The sequence below is a fragment of the Ascaphus truei genome, chromosome 2, assembly GCF_040206685.1.
Source record: "Ascaphus truei isolate aAscTru1 chromosome 2, aAscTru1.hap1, whole genome shotgun sequence".
Lineage (NCBI taxonomy): Eukaryota > Metazoa > Chordata > Amphibia > Anura > Ascaphidae > Ascaphus > Ascaphus truei.
The window spans coordinates 451,052,672-451,078,465 of NC_134484.1; the positions used below are offsets into that span (position 1 = coordinate 451,052,672).

Consider the following 25,794-nt stretch of genomic DNA (forward strand, 5'->3'; position numbering starts at 1 on the left):
TTAACTTTTTTTTTTTTTTTTAAACCCATCTAACGAGAATGGTAACATGTGTAACATGAAAAAAAGCTATTTAATCCTATTATGTGCCACAGCTATACAGTGTTGATTCACCATTACAAACCATCAGATTCAGCAGTCTGCACCTGTTGGTCTGGTGACAAATGATATGTATTTAGGGGTGTGGACTAAATGTATAGCTGAAATAGACCTCAGACCTCATTAGTCCACTTTTCACCAAACACCCCACAAATCAACACTGTACATAGGCATAGAGAACCTTTACTCATTACTGAGCAAGCACTCCTACTCTATACTTCTTCATAGAGGAGGTTTCATGGTACATATAGGATCAGGTATCTAATGTTCTGAGGATATATTGAAATAGCTATTACCACATCTAATTCAATAGTGTAGCTGTGGCACATAATAGGATTAAATAGCTTTTTTTCATTCCCAGTAATAGCGTTCAGATCCAGCACGCCGGCGTCTCCTTACAATTTAAATTTATTTGAACTATTTTGGTTCATTGTTGACTTCACTACATTTATATTTTAATTAATGTGTTAATAAAATGTATTTTTTTAATTAGATAGGGGTGTTTCTCCAGTGTGACATAATAGGGAGATCTTTCTATTTCTGTCAACATTAGCATTACTCCCCCATCAGCACCATCCCTACACCAGTTTTTGTACTGAAGTTCTGTGGTACAACGGAATATAAGTATACTATCCTCGGTGTGGTACGGGGTACACATTTACCCCGTAGGGGGTCCCCTCTTCTTGTATTCCTTATCTAACACACATAAAATGCACAGAGAAGAAGATAATATATTTTTGAAATCCTTTCCAGCTTATTAACTACAAGCATTGCCAAAGTGCATTGACTTTATCTTAGGAAATGGGCAAATGCAACAGCAAGACGCTACAATCAGACGGCTGAAGAAGTTAAAGCTGTGAAATGGGCTGGAAGTAGACTTTATCAGGCTTAAATCAGAGTTTTAAAAAACAGTGAAATGAGACATACGTTCATACAATATTAAACAAATGACAAACTCACTAGACCTTTTTGAAGCGCCGAAAAGTTTACGTTTTAAAATAAAATGTGTTTTGTACATTTTGTTTTTAGACGGGAACAAGAGGTCTAAGCATTGCGTAGGGCTTCATATTTTTCATCATAAGAGCCCTGTCCTCTGATTTGAAGCCTCAAAGGCTTCTCCCCCAGCATGCCGTGTATCATTACTGTGGTTTCATATTCTGTGCTTGTCCTAAGAGGAGAAAATACAAGAACAATTCCTATTAAAATATCCTTGTAAACTGTAAATAAGAGACCAATCCTTCTGTCTTACAGGTTTTCCAATAGTTTCAATGATTAGGGGAGCCAGATGCGTTGCCATAGAATAAAGAAAAATGACACAGTGCAATACAGTAATAATAATGAAACAAGTGAATAAAATAATCTGAGTGTTCTACTCCCAAATGGAGCAGAATATCAGCGAAATCCAGCACAGTGGCAGATGACCCTCAGATGGTAAGTGATGCATACGAGTCCGAGCTCAAAGATAAAAGGAGAGAACCATAGTGCAGACAATAAAAAACTTTTATCAGCACAGGAGAGACAAGTGGAAGCTTACGTGGTGTCAGCAACAATCAGGCATTGGATACGTATAGGGATACAGTCCGCAGTTCGTCGTGACCTCGCTTTGGGTGTCCTCTGTGGCCACGGCTCCGATGATGTCACTTCCTACTTCAGAATTTGGAACGCACGCCGACACGCAGGTGGATTTCCTAGTGCTCCTCTCCTACGGATCACCGAGTGGTCCAAAACTCAATGCGTTTCGCTGCGCTTGATTGGCAGCTTCATCAGGAGTGGCCATCTAATGCGTCACTAGTGGGTTATATACCCAAGTTCATAGCCCAGATATAATGTAATTGGCTGAGCTAAATAAAATGTACAATAAAACCTAAATAGTATATTTTACAAAATAACACACACAAATTATACATTGAATATAAAATAAACTGACAGGACCCTATTTCCCAAATGGCAGAGACTTGCCAGAAAACTTTAAAATACTGTTAAATATAAGCTGCATAAGGCGATTGAGGTGAATGTTGCTTCCGTTTTATCTAAGCAGTGCCTTGTCTTCGTCGTAATGATGATGCTTTTAAAGTTCAATCATTAAAAATCTGGTTACATGTGACGTAGCCTCCCTCTACACCTGTATCGATCACCAAAAAGGGTGTGATGCTATTTTTAAAGTTGAGTTTTGGACCATTCGGTGATCCGTAGAGGAAGAGAGAGGAGAGAGCACTAGGAAATCCACCTGCGTGTCGGCGTGCGTTCCAAATTCTGAAGCAGGAAGTTACGTCATCGGAGCCGTGGCCGCAGAGGACACCCGCAGCCAGGTCGCGACGAACTGCAGACTGTATCCCTATGCGTATCCAATGCCTGATTGTTGCTGACACCACGTAAGCTTCCACTTGTCTCTCCTGTGTTGATAAAAGTTTTTTATTGTCTGCACTATGGTTCTCTCCTTTTATCTTTGAGCTCGGAATCATATGCATCACTTACCATCTGAGGGTCATCTGCCACTGTGTTGGATTTCGCACTGATGTTCTGCTCCGTTTGGGAGTAGAACACTCAGATTATTTGATTCGCTTGTTTCATTATTATGCACTGCGTCATTTTTCTTTATTCTATGACAATGCATCTGGCTCCCCTAATCTTTGAATCTATTGTCTGCTGAGCTCTGGGAACAAGCTCCTTAAGGGAAGTAGCAAGATTATTTGCCTTTAACCACTTATCACCGTTTATTCACTATATTACACAGATTATCTGTTTTAAACACATTTTTCACATTCACTTAATAGTGTTGAGCGCCATCCAGTGCTTTTGTCCAATATTACAGGTTTTCCAAAGCAGCTCCAAGCGCTTATCAGATAATATTTAAACAAGAGATATGAAGATTGGGCCTTGGTATGCAGAGGAGTACAAATGTTTTCACAGTGATTTCTTTAAAGCACAATCTTGCTACAGTAAAGATATAGCAGTGGTCCATAAGATATAGTAGCTACTCCATAAGACACCTCCCAGTCCCAGGAAAACTCCTTGCAGCATATTGACTTGAATACGCTATTCTGTGTTTTCCAGCGCCAGAACGTGTCTTCTGAAATATCACCGCTTAGTAAATATGGGCCGTAGTCCCAATCAGATTGAAAAAAATAAGGGGAAAGTGGCTGTTCTAATACTTCTCTACAAAAACAACCTTTATTCAGAATCACTAACAACAAGGCGTTGTTATAAAGAGATTTCTAACGAAGTGGAGTTAAGCAGAAAAATATATTTCTGCAAATAAGTTTTTGCCAATAGCTTGAATTAAATGACCCATATTTACAAGAAGAAACAAGACAGGCATTAGCTAAATAATTGGTCATATTGGAAGTGCATTGGGGCTTCTTTTACTTGCTACTACTCTTCTCCCCATTGTTTGTACTTTATTCTCCCCGAAATGTAATTTTCTGAAGTGCTGGGGGCCCCTATAAATACAATTATACATATACTGTACTGTTATTTGGGACCGAGTTGCACTTTGAGAAGCTGTATTTGGAAAATCAATGTAAAATGGCAACAAAGCAGGGTTCCCAAGAGTAAGGTCAGCAGTTTCAAAAGATTGTCCATTGCTGCTTTAACCCCTTGAGTGCCAGTGGAGCCAGCAATACATCGGCACTCAAGAGATGAAGATCAATTGTTTTTTTTTTTGAGGCAACACAGAACGTGTTCCCTGCTCCCCAATCTGCCCCTGTACCTTGCAGTGAACGTGATCAGTAGCGCTTCTTTGTTGGCTGACAGGGGGCTTGAATGAGCCTCGAGCATTCCACGGGTGGGAGAAAGGGAAAAGATCTCCTGCTGGTTATGTCTGTCCCGTTCGTCTGCAAGAAAAACGTACAACGTAGAGGATGGAAAAAAGGAAGTAAGAAGCAACGTTTTACTCCCAGTCATATGGTTTATCGACAGGTTGTAGGAAAGTACTGTACATGCAATAAAAAATGGCGAAGCAGCACTTCGATGATTGAGGCTGCCATGTCACTTCTAAGGCCTCGTCCAGGGTGGTGCTGAGCGGGCGTGCGCTCACGCTGAACACGTTGCGACAATGCATGTGGCCTGTGTGAGCGGGCGGACGCGCCTGCTCGGCGCTCAGCCGCTTATCGAGCAAGCAAAATTGATTTTGCTGCTCGCAAGGGCGTCACGTGAGCCAGCTCCGTGACGTCGTGGCCGCGCCCCCAGACGCGCGCACACCTAGCCAGCCAGAAATCTCCCAGCCAAGCAGGACGCAGCGCCAGCACGCCTGTTTCCACCCTGGATGAGGCCTAATGCTTCGGCCAGGGTGACGCCAAGCAGCCGCAATGAAACACATTGCTGCAATGTGTGTGGTCAGCGTGAGGGAGCGCTTGCGCAACGCTTAGCTGCTTGCAGCACCAACGCGCTCGCTCCCTGCCTGGCCGCAGTCTGAGGCCTCGGATAGTGTAGGCGGGCGCAACGGAGCGCATGGCGTCGTGCATGCCTGTACGAGAAACGATCAGTGGCCTGTATGATTCATATGATGTGCGCGATGGGGAGGCGAGGCCGTGACATCACGTGAGGGGTTCACCCTCATTGGCTGAACCGCACACGTGACCCGGCCGTCATGCGTGACAAAATAAAAACCCTCATTGAGGTACGGCCTTTTGTTTGCACCGCACGCGATGTCGCACCGACTATGGACGCGACCTAACTCAAACAAGGGACTTGAAAGCATTTGGAACGATATTGTGCTCTTTGAACAGTAGCTCTCCAGTCCTTGGAAATGACACAGTAAGTTTTGTACAGTTTCTTATTTTTTTTTTATTACAGAGATCTTTAATCTAACAATCGCTTGAGATGTTATGAAGCCTATTGATTCAACTTTGATGTTGCGAATGCAAAATCATCCGAAAACGCAATCAGATTATATACGCAGAAAAATATCACAATTCAACTTTTTGGGAGAGAGACCAATCAATTTAAGAGTGGGCCCATTTGGTTTACACTATACAGGCAGTCCTCAGTTCCGTTCTGGAAGCAGTGTTGGATAGTGAAACCGTTGTAAAGTGAGTCCCATGTTAATCAGTGGCGGGGAGCGTTGGATAACGCATTCAGGTGTCGGATAACGCATTACGGCGTCGAAAAACAGCCCATAGGGTTGCATTGTAAAGCGTTGGATATGCCATTCGTTGTAAAGTGAAACGTAGAGTACAGGTTAGTCTCTCCCCTACCATCATTTGCCGCTCTCCTTCAAATCCAAATTTGCCTACCTTGGAGCGGCGAGATTACTGCCCCTTTCTGGACGATATGCATTCCTGCACCTTACTAGCCCGTGAATATATCATTTTGTGATATTTACATGACCAATTTGCTTATCGCGCAAATGGCATTATGGCAAGGTTTGGACATGCAAGAACTGCATAATGAGTATGGCTAGAAGTATTTCTGTGCGATATTGCCCGTTCTCACAGGGAAACTCCATCATTGCGGTTTAATAAATAGACTCCTATGTAACACCCATAACCTGAGCCGCACCTTATCGTACAATAAGCAGCCACCTTACCTTCCTGTTTCAACACTGTTCCTCATTCCCTCTAGATATAATCTCTCACGAGCAGGGCCCTCATTACCTCTCTGTATCTGTTTGTGCTCACCTGTATGTAACTGTTTATGTAATATACTGTACTTAACTCTGTATCCCCATTGTACCGCTCTGGGGAATATGTTGGTGCTTCACAAATAATAATACTGTATGTATTGAGAAGCACAAGTCTTTTTTTGTGGTTGACACTAAGTAGCCTACAAATAATATAATATTCGCATGCACTTTTTGCATTAGAAGTATTGTAAAAGAGAGAGAGAACCTGTATTAAATGAATGTCCCTCTTTCTTTACATACCATTAACATTTGATAATCTATTCAACTAGTGGTCAAATATAATCACATAAACATTTGCATCTTTCTTTGCCCATACTGTACATCATCTTGAGCCCTTGTCGATCCACTTCTGGCCTCCCCAATAATCTTCCAGGTATTGCGGTTGCAAGCCTCTGTTCTTCATGTTACTCCAATATATTTTCTGATTTCATCTTCCCATCTTACTTTTGGTCGTCGTCTTTGTCTTTTAATCTCTTTCGGAATCCAGTCGAGTACCATCTTTGTCCAACAATAGTAGTTTCTTCTTGCGATATGTCCTGCCCACCGCCATTTTAATTTCTTCACCCTTGTGATGATGTCACAGACATTTGTTTGGTTTCGAACCCATTCATTATTTTTCCTGTCTCTTTGGTTAATACTTATCATACAGGTCTCCCTACTTCTATGTGTTGTCTGAAACTTCTGAACTATCTTTGCATTATGGGTAAAAGTTTTCACGTCTGTACGTGAGCACAGGCAGAATACACTGGTCGAAAAACTTTCCTCTTGAGCCACCGTGGAAGGTTCCCTTGAAATATTGTCTTGTTTCTTCCAAATGCTCCATTCCATCTTCCTTCTCCTATTGATTTAATTCAAAAGGTTCCCATCCATTGTTATTTGCCGGCCAAGGTAGATAGTCTTCGACGTCTTCTAGTTCTATTCTATTTATTTAAATCTTCGCACATTGACACATTTGTTGAACATCACTTTGGTCTTATATGCATACGGAGGCTCACATTCTTATTTGCTTCGGCAGGTTATCCAATTTGTTGATTGAGGTCTTCTAGACTTGTGGCAAAAATAACAATGTCATCTGCAAATCGTATGATTCAAATATTCACCTTTGATTGAGAAGAAAAAGAAATCAAAATCTAATGTCTTGAGCAATTCTTCAAGTGTTGCACTGAAAAGCATTGGTGACATGGTGTCTCCTTGTCGCACTCCCTCGCTGATCCTTATCTTGCTTGTATCTTCATGTAATCTAATGAATGATGTGGCATTATCATAAATGATCCTTATAATAGCAATATATGCTTCCTCAATACTTTGTCGTCTTGGTGCATCTATGACCGCTGAGGTGTAGACAGGATCAAATGCTTTTTTTGTAATCTACAAATCCTAAAATGAGTGGTAGTTCGTATTCATTACTTCGGGAAATCCCCTCTTGTACGAGTTGGATGTTGTCCATTGTGTTGTATCCGCTGCAAAATCCCGCTTGTTCTCTAGCCCGGGCAAAGTCCAGGGTCTGTTGCATCCGATTAGTGAGTAACTTTGTAAAAATCTTGAAGGTGATTGGAAACGGATTGTTCTATTGGTCTTGAGGCTTTCTCTGTCTTCTTTCTTGTGGATGAGGATAACTTTGGCATTATTCCATTGTTCTGGAATTTTTCTGTTCTTCACGCAGCATGTAAAGAGTTTTGCAAGGATTGTTTCTACTTCTTCCCCAGCTTCTTTCAAGATTTCAGTCGTAATTCCAGGTTCCCTGGGGGCCTTCCCATTCTTCATGGATTTTATTGCTTTTGCAATATGTATGTATGTATGTATGTATACATACATATCTTTTTTTCTTGCATATATAATTCTTATATGAGTACATATTCCCATGAGTTAAAATAGTTTAGTGTTGGTGATCTATAAAGAGAGGAATTAATTTAACAGCATCTCTGTCTTTCTCTTGTTTTGGGCTTCCATACAGTCTTTAATGAATGTAGTGAGATTACTTTCCAGGCGAATAATGTCATTTTCCGCTGAAAAAGTAAATTCTCGCAATTTAACCCTTTCATTACCCTTATGACGTATGGTACTTCATGGGTCCCGGGACATACCAATAGCCGTATAGTGTACCAGGTACATCGTGGTGAAGGGCTCGTTTTCCAGGGGCTGAGCGGTCGGCCCAACTGAAACAGGAGTGAAACACCTCCCCCGCTTCCATTTCCGTCAGCCGGTGGTGGCCATGTGATTACTTTTTAAGCAATTATATGGCTATAAATGCCAGACTGCCGGACCTCCGGCACTGAAACGGATAATGAATACGCCCCCTATGGGCCATATGTACTCAAATGTGCTAATCTAAGTCATTGATCTTATTCTCTTTTGTTGTGTTAGTGTCATATGGAAGAACCATGAATAGCACATTTCTTGCATATGATACGGAGCAAATTGACAGGATCCTATATAGTGTCACGGTGTTCGATGATCTATGGTTTAGGAAGAGAAGGCTTTATACTGTATAAAGAAAATGACAATGTTGGGGCACAGGCTGTACCTGTTTTGTTCTATGCTATAAAGTACGGTTCGCAGAACGCACAAGGTATTTCTATTAGGAGTATGAAACTCTTACCTTGGTGCGCACTTGTGCTTTTTTTTCTAAGAGAGAAACAAAGTGATTCTGTAAAGACAAAGAAACTTTTATATGTGTGTAACCCCTTTTCTCCCACCCTAAGGGAGATCCGGTTCTAGTTACCGGTGCAGTGCTGCTCACCTGTTAGGCTTACAAAATACGGAGTGTCCGCTGGTGTTAGCTACAGATCCAAAAGCCAGTCCTGTCTATCCCCACTCTCATCTTGGTGCAGCGCCTCCATTCCAACAGGGCCTATCATAGATAGGTGCAGTCCCTGCCAGAAAACCTCTTTCCCTCCCCTGAAAGACTGCTGCTTCAGACGGGAGTAAAACACCACGGTGGTCTTTATTCTGTGTACAGCATACTGTACATCAGCACAGCACACTGACACCATACAGCATACTTCTCTGTGTCTCTGGAGCCAAGTCCTGGAGCTTGAGGCTCCAAGAGTCTCTCCTCATCTCTCACCCTGGTGGAGCATGTGGTAGCAGCTTCCACTCCCCTGCGGGAGGGAAGGCCTGACACTGGGTCCCTGGTTCGGGACAGAATAGCACTCCTCAACCCTGGAGGGGGAAAGGATAGAACACACCTCTCTCCCTCAGGAGTGAGAGAGACAGAGAAAGAGAACCTACATTTGGAGCTGCAGACCCTTTTTGTTACCAGGGGAGGGTCCCAGGTCGACGCCCCTATTATGGGCAGTGCCTCGGCCTTGGCCCACCTCCCCTGTAACTATTAGGAGAGTTGTTTACTGCAGTAGGGCAGAGATTAACACTGCCTGCGCTGGTAGCAGGACGTATGTGTTAGGTAGGAAAGATTAGTAGCCCAAGGGGTACCTGGCTACATGTGCTTTGTGTTAGCCCAACAAAATAATTGTGTCTATTCCTAGAGGAAAGGACGGCATTACCTATTTGCTGACAGAGAGACCTGCAATAGATTGCTTTGGAATGCACTGCAGGCCCCTCAGGCGGCGACAGGGTTAAATAGTCTTGCTGGAATATATATTTACCCAACAAAGCAGTCCAGTAACTTTTCGATCCGCTTTTATTCAACAGGTAGACCTCTTGTGTCCTGGTTTGTCCAACAAAGCAAGTGCCAAAGTCAGCCACTTCCCCAGACAGCTGTAACACTGGCACTGTGAGGTATGCACACAGGGGGACTTGCTGCACAGATAGGAACAAAGAGGTAACGTCAACAATCAAGAAACATTTCCTTCCAATAAGAGAGCTCTCTCATTCCCACCCACATCTCATCGAAATGGGACATTCACATGCTGGCCAGTGTGTGTGTATTAATATGGTTCTTGAAGTGGGTATTTTGCATTGTATTTATTTTATGCTCCTTGATGTTAGCAGAACCTGAAATGCATTGCTGTGCATGTTATTGTTATGGCGCTAAGCTTATGCCCCTTTTATACAGTATGTGTCACACATGATGAGCCAGTAGTTCCTCTGGTAATGTGTAACATCCCTATGAAAAGAAGTTTATTCCTAGCACTCCAGTTTTGAATATAGTAATGCTTGTAAATGCCTCATTTTGTCAGGAATAGTTTTGCACGTTCCTGTTTTTACATGACAATCAATATTTTCTATGATCCGTTTTAGTAAATCTAGGCAAATGTTTCCTATCACTATTTGGCAGTGGAACGAAGGGTACAAAAACAGATACCTACACTTGAGGAGTAGATGTAAATAAGCCATACGGTGTCTTCTAATGCTAGGAGGCACCTTGTGGAAAAGCACTGCTTGGTAAACATGGCCCTCAGTCTGGGAGCTCATACTTAGTCCCCATCATGTTTACACAACGTGTCTATGTTGGCTGCTAGCTAATCTCCTTTTATATGCAGAATTATAATCATGACCACAGTCCATCCCTTTCCTACTGTACTTACCTGGGCACTTTTGTTACTGTACTCAATAACTAGTTGCTGATCAAATTGCAGTTTCTTTTCTCCACTCTCAGCCTGCAGCAGCTGAACTCCAGGCAACATCTGGTCGGCTGGGAGATTCTGATAGGTCAACAATTCCAGCGTAGTGCAGAATGACACTTTAACCTGCAGAATGAAATCATACTTAATCACAATAATTTGTATTATTTTTGCTGGGCCCATAGTCTAAATAAGACAGATGGTCTCAGTGTGGGAGGAGGTGTGTACCTATAGGTTCCACAGGAATAGGGTAGCAAACATCCCCCAGCTACAATACACTTCTATCTCAGTGTGATCTTGGGCGTATGTATGTATGTATGTATGTATTTATATAGCGCCATCCAGGTACCTCGCACTTGACAGCAGTAATACACATGACATAATATTATCACACAACAAGCGCTTCAAACAATAAAACAGTAGGAAAAGGAGTCCCTGCCCTGAAGAGCTTACAATCTAAGTATCACTTTAGCTTATCCACTTTCAATTGGCAATTTTCCTTTCTTATATCTGCCCTTAAAGTACAGAACAATAGAAATAATAATTCCTATTACATTAATTATAATAAAATTAAATATTGAGCTGGATACATCAAGCTGCGGCAACCTCAAAATGCCACATAAGGAGGCGCATGCGCGAGGTTGAGGTGGATGGCAGCATAAGATTTGAGCTCCGTCCCCCACCTCCACTAAAACAGTAAAATAACGGCAAACAATTTTCAAATAAACGCATAAAATAACACAGAAGTACAGCGGCAACCCCTGAGATGGCCCCGCTGAACCCCAGAAAGAAGAAGGAGGGAGACCTCCGTAAATACCTCGGTAGACCCAATTCACGGAGCAGAAATGGCGCCGGAATCAACAGCGGGCTCGGACTCGGAACGAGAGGAGGACCCCCCAGAAGAGCCGGCACAGCTGCCAGTCCGCCGGTGCGATTTCGATCGGCTGTATCAAGACATGAAGGCATTGATCGATGTCGAGATGCAGGACTTGAAGAAAGAGGTACAAGGCCTAGGGGAAAGAACTGGGGCCCTAGAAGACAAGATGGTGACCACCTCAAAGCAAATAAAAAAGGCAGATAAAAGGGCAGCGTATATGCAGGCCCAAATAAACGAAATAACGGACAGACAAGAAGATGCGGAAAACAGGGATCGCCGCAACAACATCAGAGTCTGTGGCATCCCTGAGGCCATCACGGACGTGGAGGGGTTTGTCTCCGGTGGCTAGCGACACTGCTCCCGGACCTCCCAGAAGCCGAACTAGCAATGGACCGGTGTCACAGAGCCCTCAGAAGCCGTCCCGCAGCAACGGAGCAGCCGCGCGATGTCATCGCCAGGCCGCACTATTTCAAGACCAGGGACGCGGTCTACCACAAAACAAAATCTGAGGGCTCCTGCCGGTTTGAAGAAACCACGATGCAGCTGTTCCAGGACCTCTCCTTGGTCAACCTGGCTAGGAGAAGGAAGCTGCAGCCCGTCACCAAGACGTTAAGGGACCGGGCAATACGCTACAGATGGACCTTCCCGTTTGGCCTGTTGGTCATAAAAAACGGGAAGGCCATCTCTATGAAAGAGATTGAGGAGAGCGAGGACTTTCTGAATAAACTCGGGGTGAAAGAGGGCCCAGCAAAAAGCCCCAGGAGAGACAAACCGGAGGAGACAGAATGGAGGACAGCCGACCCGTCCAAATCCAGCCGTGATCCTGCAGTTCCGGAAGGGATCTGAATTGTACGCTAGTACCTACATGCTGGAAGCGAGTTTGTTGGGTTATGGTTTACCCGGGTTTTGGGGCAATGTATCGTCAATTCCATAAAGGACCTCCCGGAGCCGAAATCCCCAGATGCTACCTAACTCTGTGTCGAAAGATCGAACCCCCACACGAGCCTTGAACCGAAGGAGCCCATGATAACCTTTAGAAGGAGAAAAAACAAAATTCACAACTATAAACTCTTACCTGTTGATGGAATGGCGGCCGTCAGTGGAACGCACAACAGCCAAGATGGCGCTGCTGGAACAGTAAGACCGCATGGCACCATCACGGAAGTGGAGCTTACCCCGGCAGGAGAGCAGGGGGGGAGGACGTCCTCTTTCGCGGGCTCTGACAGGGAAAATGGCGTCCCCCGGAAGGACGTCACAGGAAATGGAGCGGCCGCCATCTTGGAGGGGGCATGGAGGCAGATCCGTGAGACGTCAGCAGGAGGCGACGTGAGCTTCCGGGTTCACGCGAGAAGAGGCAGTTCGCTTGGCGCAACCGGAAGTATACAGCTCAGAGCCCAAGATACAGCGGAGGGACATAACGAGGAGGCCCCAGGGGTCCCAGACAAGGGCCAAGAGGGCGGGGAAAGAGGCGTAGAGGGAAAAGATAAGAGGAAGAAGTAGGGGGAGGGGAAGGAGAGGCAAACGTAACATAAGATGGAGAGTCAAGAGAGTTATCAATAGAGGTAGCTACCCCCCCTATGAGCCCCGCACCGGAGAAGGGCGCACCGGGACATGGATACTATCATAAAACATAGCTAGACACAAGAGTGCTCCCAAGAGTGTACAAGCATAAAAAGAGCAGTGTAATATAAGGCCTACTAGCAGCGGGGCATCCCAGCACAGAAGCTTAGGAGCACAGCAGAGAAGGGTAGGAAGAGAGAGGGTCAAGGGAAGTCGATCATTTGCACGTTAACAGTTTAAAGTTTAAGGTTAGAAGTAATACTAATGAAGAGTTGATTTACAGTACTGATTAGCTCAGGTGAAAGAGGGGGGGGGGGAGGGTGCTGCCCTCCGCAGCTGCCTTGAGCATGGGTCTCCACATGGGCACAGGGGGGAAACCCTTTATGTGGCTCATGAAAGTCCCCACTGGACCAGCCATGAGGGGCGGTAGAGGGGGAGGGAGGGCCATCCCGGACTCCGCCCAGGCTGAACGCCCAGGAGGGGCAGAGAAGGCGATTGGGGGAGATGGATTTTGCCCATGCGCCGGACGTTCATTAAAGGTTTTTTCATGTGTTGTGATGTGTGTATCCCTTTGTGTCCCCTTGTTGCAGTCAAGAAATACGGAAAGAATGAGCCGAAGTTTGGGGAAGAGACCCTCGCGCAGGGGGTACCCACGCACACAGAAGACCCAGAGAGCCAACGGACAAAAAGAGGTTTGGGTATCCACACATGGGTAGAGAAATTGTAATCCTTGCACACAATGTGAAAGGCTTTAATAGCCCAGGGAAGAGAAAACTAGCCATGACGGACTATAAAAAGGCTGACCCTGACATCCTTATGTTACAGGAGACATATTTCTCTAAAACTAGCTCCCCGAAGTACATTGACTACAAATATAAAACATGGTTCTCGGCCTCTGCTAGCAAGAAAAAGCGAGGTGTAGCTATACTATTTCACAACCGACTGCCACTAACAGTACAAACCATCAAAAAAGACAAGAAGGACGATTCTTGATTGTTATAGGGGAAATATGGGGTCAACCTATCACAATTGCAAATATATACGCCCCGAGCGACAACGCAGAGGCTTTCCTGGAGAGATTTTTCTCCGTACTCAGAAAACTAGCACAAGGGAGTGTTGTCCTCGGGGGGAACTTTAATCAGACTCTTGACCCACTGTTAGATAGATGTACCCCAGGCGGCCACAGCCGGTCAAAAGTTAGAACAACTTGGAACAGAGGACTGAGAACCAATAATCTTTTAGATGTTTGGCGCGAGCAACATCACAATGAAAAGGGTTTTAAATTTTACTCTCACCCACACGACAGATACAGTAGGATTGACTACCTCTTTGTGTCTAGCAGAATGGTTTCTCAGATCTCCCACTCGGGAATCCACGATATTTTGTTGTCGGATCATGCGCCGATTGAGCTGCGGTGCACAGAATTCAGTCTTGACAGACCAGGAGCGAACTGGAAACTTAATGAGTTATTGTTAAAAATCCCCGAAATCTCACAAACAGTGAGGGATAGAATCAGGGTTTACTTTCAGGAGAACACGGGAAGTGTGGTTTCACAGTCCACCCCTTGGGAAGCCCATAAGGCAACTCTGAGAGGAGAGCTCATAGGGATCGCAAGTAAGCGGAAGAGGGAAAAGGACAAAACAATTACTCAATTGAAAACAGAATTGACGGTCCTGTCAACCCTTCACAAAGATAACAAAAATGCAACGACCCTTAAGGAGTTGTTAGACACCAAAACTAAACTAAATTTACTGTTGGCCTCCCGTGCTGAGAAGGAGCTGTCATGGTCTAAGCGGAAATTTTATGAAAAGGCGAACAAGCCAGATACCCTACTTGCCAATAAGCTTAGAGACAGAAATCAAGTCTCCCAAATTCAGTCAATCCGGACAGCGCAAGGGAATCTCACTTCTGACCCTAAATTAATAGTAGAAGAATTCAAATCATACTATGAGACCCTATATGATGGAGCGAAAGTGGTCCACAATACAACCACGCAAGCTCACCTGAAGACATTCTTAAAAGAGGCCCAGCTACCTAAATTGACCAGAGAGGAGAGGGACGCACTACAGGCAGACTTCACTATAGAGGCGCTTCTGGAGGTAATGAAATCACTGAAAGCATCCAAAGCCCCCGGCCCGGATGGCTTTTCCAATCTATATTATAAAAAAATTCCGTAATCTTCTAGCTCCTCACCTTCTAAAGCTGTGTAACTCATTCATGGACGGTGCCCCCACCCCGGGCTCGATGCTCCAAGCGTCTATCTCTGTGATCCACAAACAGGGGAAAGACCCAGCGGATTGTAAAAGCTATAGACCCATCTCACTGATTAATTCAGACACAAATTTTTTTTCCAAATTACTGGCTAACCGCCTTAACCAGGTGTTGCCGAGGTTGATCCACCCCGATCAGGTAGGGTTCATATGTGGGAGACAGGCGTCGGATAACACTAGACGGATCATAGATTTAATCGATTTGGCACAAAAGAAACATATACCGTCTATGGTGCTTAGTCTAGACGCAGAGAAAGCATTCGATAGAATCGATTTGGCCCTACTTGAGGGAGACGCTTGGGGAGTTCGGCCTGGGTGGGAGAATGTTGGAGGTGATTCTCGCTCTGTACCAGGGACCGACGGCGAAGGTCAGGCACCAGGGCTTCCCATCGGGGGAATTCCTGATAAAGAGCGGCACCAGACAAGGATGCCCTCTATCTCCCCTTCTCTTTGCGCTATGCATTAAGCCCCTTGCGGCACATATTCGCCTCAGCCCAAATATAACAGGAATCCAAATTGGAGAGCAGCCGCATAAAGTAGCCCTGTATGCTGATGACGTGATATTAACAATATCACAGCCCCTCACCTCTCTGCCAAATGTCTTCAATATATTAGGGGAATTCAATGCGATATTGGGGTTCAAAATTAATCAGGCAAAGTCAGAAGCCCTCAATATAAACCTACCTAAAGTCACTGAAAAATTGATCACGATGAACTGTAACTTTAAATGGCAAACCTCCTCCATTAAATACCTTGGGGTAAATATCACGAAGCAATTTGGCACCCTTTATAAAGCAAATTATCCCAGACTGATACGGACTCTGAAGGAGGATCTCAGGAAGTGGGCAGGGTACAGTATATCCTGGATCGGCAGAATCCAGACTCTCAAAATGAATCTCCTCCCCAGAATTCTGTACCTATTTCAGACCCTACCGATCCCTATAATCAGGGAAGACATCCTCCGGCTGCAGTCTGCAATGGTGAAATTCGTCTGGGGTAATAAAACGCCCCGCATTAAAACTAGCACACTTATTCGGCCCACAACAAGAGGAGGGTTAGTGGTACCTTGCTTGTTATCGTATTTCAGAGGGGCCCAATTATCCCAAATTACCCAGTGGCACACCCACCCGAGGCTAAAGCGCTGGGTGGAACTGGAGTCAGACTGCTGTGCCCCGGTGGCAGTACAGGACTTAATATGGCTACCAAACATGGTGCCTAAAACCATAAGTAACCCGCTCTCCGCGGTCAGCAGCTCGTTAACAGTATGGGACAAGAGCAGATATAGATTTGCCCTTACACAGCAACACTCCTTGATGACCCCGATTTTGGGAAACCCTGATTTCGCTCCGGGCCTACAAAGTAAAGACTTCATAATTTGGAGACAGAAAAGCTACACTCGGCTATTACACCTGGAGGGACGAATATCAATAAAATCTTTTGAGCAAATTAAATCTGAAAAATCAGTACCAAATTCAGAATTCTTTAGATACCTCCAGTTAAGAGCATTCTATTCTAAATTCCCAAACTGCCCCAGGCGAACTAATTTCGAACAGCTCTGCTCCAGAGGGACAGATACCAGGGGACTTATCTCTGGTATATACAGAGAGGTGGTCTGCCCAGCGACAGACGAGGACGTAGTACTGAGTTACAGGACCAGTTTGGGAGAGGGACTTAGGGGCGACATTAGAGGACGAGGACTGGGACCATATTGTTACAGCGGCATCCAAGAGTTCTATATGCACCACATTAAAGGAGAATGCGTATAAAGTCCTGATGAGATGGTACCTGACCCCACTACGATTATCTAAGTTTGTCAGAGATTACCCCCCATTGTGTCCTAAACAATGTGGGGAACAGGCAGACTTGCTGCACATGCTGTGGGGTAGCCCCAAGATAATCCCAATCTGGGAAGACATCAGGAATTGGCTTCAGAGAATTCTCGGTCGCACGGTCCCTTTAGACCCTGGTTGTTCCTGCTGGCCAGACGCACCCCGAGGCTAAACAGATCGGCGCACAAATTAATTGCACATTTTGCAACCGCCCTGAGGTGCGAAATCGCAGCATTGTGGAAGCAGCCCGAGATACCCAATATCCCACAAATCAGGAATAGAATCTGGTATGTCTGCCGGATGGAGCAGTTAACGAGTCTGGTTAATGACACCGGCACAAATTTTCTAAAAGTTTGGGCGCCTTGGCTGGCCCAAATGGATATCCCAGGGGTCAGTGCCTCCAATATACTGCTTTAATAGTCATTGACGCATTCTCCTCTGATGCTGGGAGACAGTAGATGGACGTATACAAACTAACCAAACGGGACATGACGCTAGGCCGGACGGGTAGAGGGTTTGGATGGATAGCCCTAACATAGAGCTATTGGCAGATGAAGGTCGGGAACCTTAGATCGAAACCTCATCCCTGGGGACAACAACGGTGGGTGCACCCCGCGACTCTCCGGAGAACCGAAAACTTTTTGAGACTGCTGCACCATTCCCCTCCCCCTTCTCCTCTGTGTCCCCATCTATGGTCTTGTTCGTCAGTGCGTCTCCCCAGTACGTCAGTTTTGGTTCACTTACAATAAGAGTGGACGTGGTTACCTTTATGTATGACATTGGGTTGGCAGATATTGTTATGAATGTACCATACACTCAATAAAAACATTTTTGGTTGAAAAAAAATAAAAAATGCCACATAAGCGGACCAAAAAGTGCCTTATTTTTATTGTGCATTACATCAATGTTGTAAAAAAACTGGCCTAATGCAGCAGTTTTAGACACAAACTGATATACATCAACTTCCAATATTTTTGGGAACGGGATGAATGACCAAAATACTGCAAATTTATCACCTAGTCCAAGCTGGCGTTCGCCCTGTCTTTCCTATGTATATAGTGGCCAAAATACTGACCATTATACACATAGACCAGATAAGCTAAACTAACCTGAACTAGATGACAAAATAGTTATTAAAATACCTTACAGTATATATTAACCCCTTAGTATTCCACGGATCAACTAGCTGTGACCCAGTCCCTTTAAGGTGACGTCACAGTACCCAAAAAAGGAAAGGCATCAGATGGTACATCAACCAAACAGTTGATGTACCATGTGATGTCATCAATGTTGGTTGAGAGGTCATTCACAAACAAATTGATGGCTGATTACATGAAACATCCACAGATAGCATTGGTGGATGTACCATGTGACTGTCAAATGTCACATCACAGGAGTTTTTGTTAACGCCCAAAACAGGCATTACTAAAACATGGTGGTATGAAACTCATGACTGTGCAGTTAATTTAGAGAGTTATTCCCTTTTTCGGCAGAAACGAGGAGGTGGTGGATAGAAATTAGCAGTGGAGGTAAAAGAAGAAATACAATGTTTTTAGGGATATGCTATAAACCGCCGGTGCGCAAAGTTTTCGTACTGCACCCCCCCTGCCTGGTCTCCCCCTGCTTGCGCCACCACTCCTGCATGGCTCCAGCGTCAAATGACGCTGCGGGGTCACGTGACCCAGCTGCGTCCTTTGACGCCGGGTTGCCATGACGACACCTCGCGGGATGGTAAGGTAAGTCAGGTCAGGGAGTTTTACAGAGGCCTCATGCGATCCCTCTGTAATGGCTGCGCCACCCCAGAAAATCTCAGGGGGCGAGCCCCCCACTTTGCACACCCCTGCTATAAACCACCAAATATCTGTGAGATAGAGGAAGCTAAAATACTTTTGCAAATGGAGAAGGCATGAAAACTGGGTCATGTTTGCATAATGGGGGATTTTAATTATCCAGACATAGACTGGGGCAATGAGATTAGCATTACAACCAAAGGAAACAGGTTTTTGGGGTTTCTTAAAGACAATTACGGTACATGAATAGGTGAAATAATTACGGTACATGACACAAATTATTGAGGAACCAATCAGGAGAGGGGCAATACTGGATTTGGTAATATCAAACAATGTAGAAGTAATAACAAATATTACAATTTGAGAAACAGTGATCATAACATGGTCTCATTAGAAATACATGATCAAAAACCATTTTACATGGGTTCAACAGGACTTTCAACTTTAGGAAGGCAGATTTTAATAAACCAAGGACTAATCTACAAGGAATAAATTGGGATGATGTTTTTGCAGGGAAAATGTGGAAGATAAATGAGCAGTCTTTAAAACATTGCTAGAAAAGCACACATCAGTGTTACCATTGGTTAATAAATATAAAATAAATAAGTCCAAACCAATGTGGCTAAATAAACAGGTAGGGGAGGAAACAGAAAAGAATAGGCAGGAATTTAGAGTCTTAAAGTCAGAAGGGACGGAGGCAATGTAACAAAAGTTGAAAAAGGGCCATCAAATTAGCAAAAATGAAAATAGGATTGCAATAGAAAGTAAGATCAATCCAAAAAAGTAATTTAAATATCTTAATAACAAAAAACTTGTAAGAGGAAATATAGGACCCTTTCAGTTTTTTTCCAGGAATTATTGTATTTATATTTTTCCGTGTTATTTAAAAAACTAATAAAAAGAGTAAAACATTTTTTTTTACTGTAATAACAATCGTAATTGGTTTTTTTTTAGTGGGTGCGATATTAAATCCAATTTAACTGACTTTGGTGTATCCAATCCATTGTATGTTGTGTAATTTAAAAGAAAAATGGGTTGTCCACATAATAAAGAAATAATAGTAGGTATTGTAAGGTTTTCTACACCTGTACTTGTGCTTTGTATAAAACATCTTCCACCTAATAAAGGTTTATTATAACCAGCACCTCTCACTATCCATGTACAGAGTGACTTTCTACAAACAATAAATATATTTTTGTGATTTGGTTGGATGTGTTAATATTTAATTCACATTTCTGGAATGTCTATTCTTCTGTTTATTATAAAAATGAAAATACGGGGCAGGAATAATAATGGCTTTTGATAGTAATCTGACAGAGACACCTGCCAGGTGTCTAATGCACATAAATGGAGGAATTGAATGTGGTATTCAATTCACTCACCAAACGCTCAATGCACAATGCAGTCCAGCGCCCAGCTCAGGCTCAACACTGTGTGGCACAAATGTGCCAAATATTATAGTTTTATGCAATACTTTTTTAACCCATCCTCTCCCAGACTGGCCTGCAATGCATGAGGAAGGGAAGTGTGCGAATTACAGCTCAGCCCCTCCAACTTCCACGGCTGAAATGACATTAAGATTGACTAAGTTCCGTTAAATCCGGGCAAATAACATGTTACCTAAAACAAGAACGGACATTATTTTCTGAGTTAAAAGCAAAAATAATGTCAGCACTTGATCTCATTGGCGTAGACTTAACATCACCTTATTTCTGGATAACGCTGTGTTATCTTTAAATACTGTGACGTTACTCCTATCCAGACACTGAAATAGCGCTTTTGCTGGGGTGGTGGGGGGTGAGAAGGGGAGAGAGAGAGGGAGTTAGAGTAGGAGAGAGAGCTGGAGAAGGAGCAATAACTATTTCCAGTAGTAGTTTGCCCAAATAGAGTCACCTATACTCCACAACTCTCGCTCTCTGTATTAATTAAATATTGTTATGTTAACAAAGCTTAATTAATTGGGGTTGTGCATCTTTTTAGCCTAATTAATGTCTTGTTAATACCAACGGCCATTAAACATAACGCTAACTAGTGAATTCTGGGTAAAGACGCAGTTATTAATAGGCGTTAATTTAGCGCCATATTATGTAGGCTAACAGAGATTAGTGAATGTGGGTGTTGCTAAATGGTGCATGCTGCCTGGTAATGCCACATGCCTGGAAATGCCCCATGCCCAGCAATGCCACATGCCCAGCAATCCCACATGCCTAGAAATGCCACCTGCCCAGCAATGCCCCATGCTCGGTAATGCCCCATGCCTGGTTTCTCATGTACAGTAAGAGACTTTCTCGTACCAGTGAGTTTTGCTGTGGTTGAAGTACCATCTGTGTCCCCTGCTCTTCACGGTCACTGTGGGATGTCGCGACGCTCTTATTTGGATCAATGGAAGAAAGAGTAAAAGGCTTAGACAAAAGCAGCCGGAAGTACAGAGGTGTCTCTGTGGAGTTTCTCAGCTTCAGGTTTCGTGTAGTTACAAACTCGGTCAAAATCTATAATGGAAACATAATAGTTTAAATGTTGCTATTCACGTTTAATGCAACCCAGTTGTTTCTATATGACATTAATTAACCACATTCGTTGCACTATATTATTTTGCAAGGTGACCTGGTAACAGTCAAGTGTGAATAAAGTAACTTCCTTTTGATAAGTTAATATTGAAACACATGATATAGTTATTCAGTAAATAATATCCATGTTTTATGTGATACCTTAAGGTCGGGGTTCTCAACTCCAGTCCCCAACCCCTCCCCCATGTTCATTCAGTCTCTGCTTCAGCACAGGTGGCCCAATCAGCGGCTCAGTCAAAGACTGAGCCACCTGTGCTGAAGCTGGGATATATTTGAAACCTGACCTGTTGCGGGGGGTCTTGAATACTGGAGTTGAGAACTCCTGCCTTAAGCACTTCCAATAATGTTGCAGTAAGTAAGGAGCCAGCATGAGCGGGGTTTCATGAATATTTAAATGGCCAAGAGACAAACGTAATTGTCAGAAATGATCAAGACTACGGCCTCGTTCTATATCTGCCAAAGCAGTCGTTCGAGCTGTTTTCTAACCCCCAATGTCTAAAACCGTCCCAAAGCTCAGCTTCTGCAGTTACAGGATAAGGCTATAAAACTGTTCCTAAAATATACCATTAATGTGTGGGGGGTTTTTTCTTTGCAACTACATTACACATCTGTAAAAGAGAGGAAATTAGTCAATAGCGGAATCGTTCTCATCCAAACACGTATTGCTTTTCTCTTCCATGCTCCTACAGTTGAAAAACCAATATTGGAAGAGGATACTCACTTGTGAAGCCGCCTTGTCTGGTATCAGGTCGCTTGCCACAGAATAAAACACCATGCCTTCATCCTCTTCTACCTCTACAGTCAGCCTGAGAAGGGTGAGCCGTGCGTTAGGACTGCATACATTATCCCATCTCCCTGGCTCATCGCATGAGTCCTTCCATTCATCTTTTACTGCTGGAGACCATCGAGTTTCAAACATAAATACTTCTAACTTCCATCTGATATCACTGTGCCAGCTCCAGGAGGATTTCACGCTGGTATTAAACACATGGGACCCTATTGAATATGCTGTGGTGCAGTCCTCTCCTTGCCAGGTAAGTTTTCAGCCCCATTCAGAACAAAATTGCTTCACAGCATATGGAATAGTATTGTCTACAATATAATTGATGTTATTTATACTCTAGCTTAGGGGTGGCCAACTCCAGTCCTCAAGGGCCACCAACAGGTCAGATTGTAAGGTTATCCCTGCTTCAGCACGGGGTAGCTCAGTCAATGACTGAGCCATTGATTGAGCCCCCTGTGCTGAAGCAGGGATATCCTTAAAACCTGTATTTAAAAAAATTAAAAAAAAACATACTGGATCAGCACTCAAAAATAAATCAAAGAAAATGATAGACTTTCCGTCTTCCTTTTGTTGAAGGGGCCAGGAGGCCTTGAAACGCGGCTCTATTTTGCACTAATAGCGGTGTGCGTCTGCTATATTTCCTTTCCCTGTGTGTGCTGATATACTTTTTCTGTATTGCTGCTTTTTTTGATACATCAAAGAAGATACTCGGTGAGACCAAAAGGAAAACGCAAGTCTATCATTTTCTTTGATTTACTTTTTGATTGCTGATTCAGCATGGTTTTGTATAGCTGTATGCATCTAGCGGTATAGATGCAGGATCATAGCACCTCCATCTGAATTATAGTAGACAGGGTGAGTGCAAATCCTTTCTATTTCTTTACATCCTTAAAACCTGACCTGTTGGCGGCCTGGAGTAGGACACTCGTGCTCCAGCTACTGTAATTAATCAAGCGCTTCAGGTACCTGCAGTACGTTGAAACACTAAAGAAAGGTATACGTCTGTACTTACAAAGCAGGCTTGACAAAGGCTTGGAGTTCTATTCTCATTGGCTCCAGCCCATATCCCTGCCGGCGCTGCACCTTCCCAGGCACCGTTTGTGCAATCTAAAGAGGCAATGTAAAGGAGAATGTAATATCCACACAGGAGTTAGTAGGGCATGTACTCCTTATCAAAGACATTTTCATTGGGTGCACTGCGATGTGATAAATCTCACTCATTGCTCATTGAAAGGAAGGTTCCCACTCAAGCAGTGACACAATAACACGAAAAACATATTGTGAGTGCCTCCATTCCTTTAGTTATCCGACTGTCATGCAAGGAGGGTATTTATTTAACCACTTCAAAGATGGGAGGAGTAGAGATAGGAATAGAATGAAAACCATCATTAAGCAAAGAGAACAGCACATACCTTATCCAAGCTCATAAAACCTAAAGCGAATCCACGGCATTGTATTTTGTTGATGACCCCCGACAGCATTAGAGGGGTGAAGGAAAGATGGATTGTGTTACTGCTCCCTGCAGGAACAATCTGGGGACACATACATGAAAATGTGAAACAAACAGAAAACCAGAGCACCGCTTTAGTGGATTAAATCATTATAAATAGTAAGCTACAAAACTGGGGACTCACTTTTTTTTTTGCATTTTAGAAGTGTAGTGTTATTTATTTAACGACTTTCTCAACTACAAGTACAAAAATCTGAATGAAAGCACATTAATATAGAAAAGAATGCCTAAAAGAGTCCAAATGACTGATATTACAATTCAAACAGACCCTCCAACATGTTGTGGGTATAAAATAAGGCTGTAGTAAGACTTGCTGTCCCAGGCACCGCAGACGGACAAGCAAAAGTCCATGGCACTGGGGACAATGTCTGCCAGGACCGTGTTGCGGGGGGTCCAGACATTTGAATGGGACCTCCCGCCCCACCGTGTCTCCTGCGACAGACGTTAAGGCTTGCTACATTTGGAGGTACCAACGTTTGTTCCTCTACTCGTTCTAGACAAAGGCACGTCCAAGCCACACCTATGGAAGTCCCATAACCTATGCAGCTTACCACACACAAAAAATGTCTATAATATGTACACTGGTCTGGTGTCAAATCAATAGTATGTTAGTATGTCCAGTGTACATCTGCGTTTCCCAAGAGCTGCTCCCCTCTGCACAGAACCAGCGTGCTAGGGGTTAACTTCTGCTTTTACTATTTGGAACATCAACTCCACCCACTGGAATGTTAATGAGCCAGGAAGACAAAGGACTTTGAATCCACAGCTGCATTCAATCTGAACCCCTTCAGTGTACATCTCTGTCGCCACAAAGGCGAAGGTGTGAGCCATTCGTTGCCGATCGCTGATGTTTAGTGATGTTAAAGCTTCTCTATTTCAATCGGAAACTCACCAGCCCTTTTATCCAATGTACCCAATTTTCCAACTCTATCTGTCCATCAAATGTCTGTGAATTGATTGTATAACCTCTGTTTTTGTAATGTAACCATGTATTGTTATAACTTTATGCCCAGGACATACTTGAAAACGAGAGGTAACTCAATGTATTACTTCCTGGTAAAACATTTTTATAAATAAATAAATAAATGTTCCATCGTATATGTTTGAACAATAAACATACTATTGATTTGACACAAGGCCAGTGGAGTGAAGTCCAGTCTTCTTTACTTTACCAGCGGTAAGAGGTTTATCATCACAGAATGTGCTCTGAGCGAATTTTACAGCTAAAGCTGTGTATGACCTTTAAAATGAGCGTGTTAAAGAAGATTTGGGCCTATATTTAGTAAGCAGAGCTATGTCAGAAGACACCTTCCGCCGCCTGGGGACACCTTTCGACCCATTCAAGTGAATCAAAGTCTCACCGTTTTTCTAACCTCTTGTACAGCATAATACTGTTTGTCACGGTGACACACATTTGCGCAATTTTCCACAGCATTTCTCACCACAGGCAGTAAACAATGGATTTTGAGATTAAGAAGCCTCTCACCGTTTGTCTGGGAGTGATGCAGTATGGGTAATCAGAGGCAACACCCTCATGAGCTCTCAAAATGACAGAAATCAATTTATTTCCTGGAGGTGATGTTATTTCATCTTGACTGTGTTCTTCGCTTTTGTTTACATCTTCAAATTGTTCCTGATATTCTAAGCACTAAAAAGAAAAAAATGTACTGTATACCAGATTCATATCAGCTTTGGTAATTACTTCTGAAATGTGATGAAATGAATAAAAAAAACATAAACAACTTATACTGTAAAGATCAGCTGGGGAAGTTTATATGCAGATTATTGGCACTATAAGGGCGCTGCTGTGTTTTTCTCTAAAACTTTCCTTGAATTATTGCATCTTTCACTCTACTATGAGTCTACCAATTAATCAATTCATTAAATAGCCTTCTGATTCAATGCAGATTTACTACACTGTAAATGGCATTGGAGAGAGTAAAACACGAAAAGGAGTCAAACACTACTTATCCCCACTTATTAACACTCACAAATTCAATGCACGCCGTCTTTTCCCCGTGTTTGACTACCTTCTTTGACCATCGCCTATTTCCCTTCCTTATTTCACTTCTCCTCAAGCCTTTGCTGACCACTTTAAGGCAAGGTAGATTCCATCCACAGTGATATTCTGCCTCTTTCTCCTCTACTCTTACCCAAACCTCCTTCTTCAACCGTTGACTCTTCCTCTCCCATCATAGAGTTGGAAGTTTCTCAGCTGCTCTCCTCTTTCCCCTCTACCACTTGCCCTTTCAATCCTATTCCCTCCCATCCTAGTCCGCACACTCTCACTCATAACTACAACTCCTCCCTACATTTTGGGCATTTCCACTCATCCTTTAAGCTTAGTTATTGGATTCTCAAAAAC

The 25,794-nt window shown here is 43.5% G+C and overlaps 1 protein-coding gene across 4 annotated transcripts in view; it reads right to left on the bottom strand.

Moving 5' to 3' along the window:
- Window positions 1–871: 871 nt before the first annotated feature.
- DLEC1 (DLEC1 cilia and flagella associated protein) overlaps window positions 872–25,794 on the bottom strand; it is a 139,819-nt gene continuing 114,896 nt past the window's right edge. For 3 of the 4 annotated variants that reach the window (XM_075587938.1, XM_075587939.1, XM_075587937.1), the window contains exons 31-39: window positions 24,916–25,077; window positions 23,332–23,451; window positions 22,932–23,026; window positions 21,857–21,941; window positions 20,863–21,057; window positions 10,207–10,368; window positions 9,325–9,478; window positions 3,806–3,929; window positions 872–1,264 (exon numbers count right to left, since the gene is read on the bottom strand). In XM_075587938.1, coding sequence (XP_075444053.1) covers window positions 1,141–1,264; window positions 3,806–3,929; window positions 9,325–9,478; window positions 10,207–10,368; window positions 20,863–21,057; window positions 21,857–21,941; window positions 22,932–23,026; window positions 23,332–23,451; window positions 24,916–25,077 — 1,221 coding nt within the window. In that variant the 3' untranslated portion in view covers window positions 872–1,140. The remainder of the gene's footprint in view (window positions 1,265–3,805; window positions 3,930–9,324; window positions 9,479–10,206; window positions 10,369–20,862; window positions 21,058–21,856; window positions 21,942–22,931; window positions 23,027–23,331; window positions 23,452–24,915; window positions 25,078–25,794) is intronic. The other variant, XM_075587940.1, reaches the window with a different exon arrangement.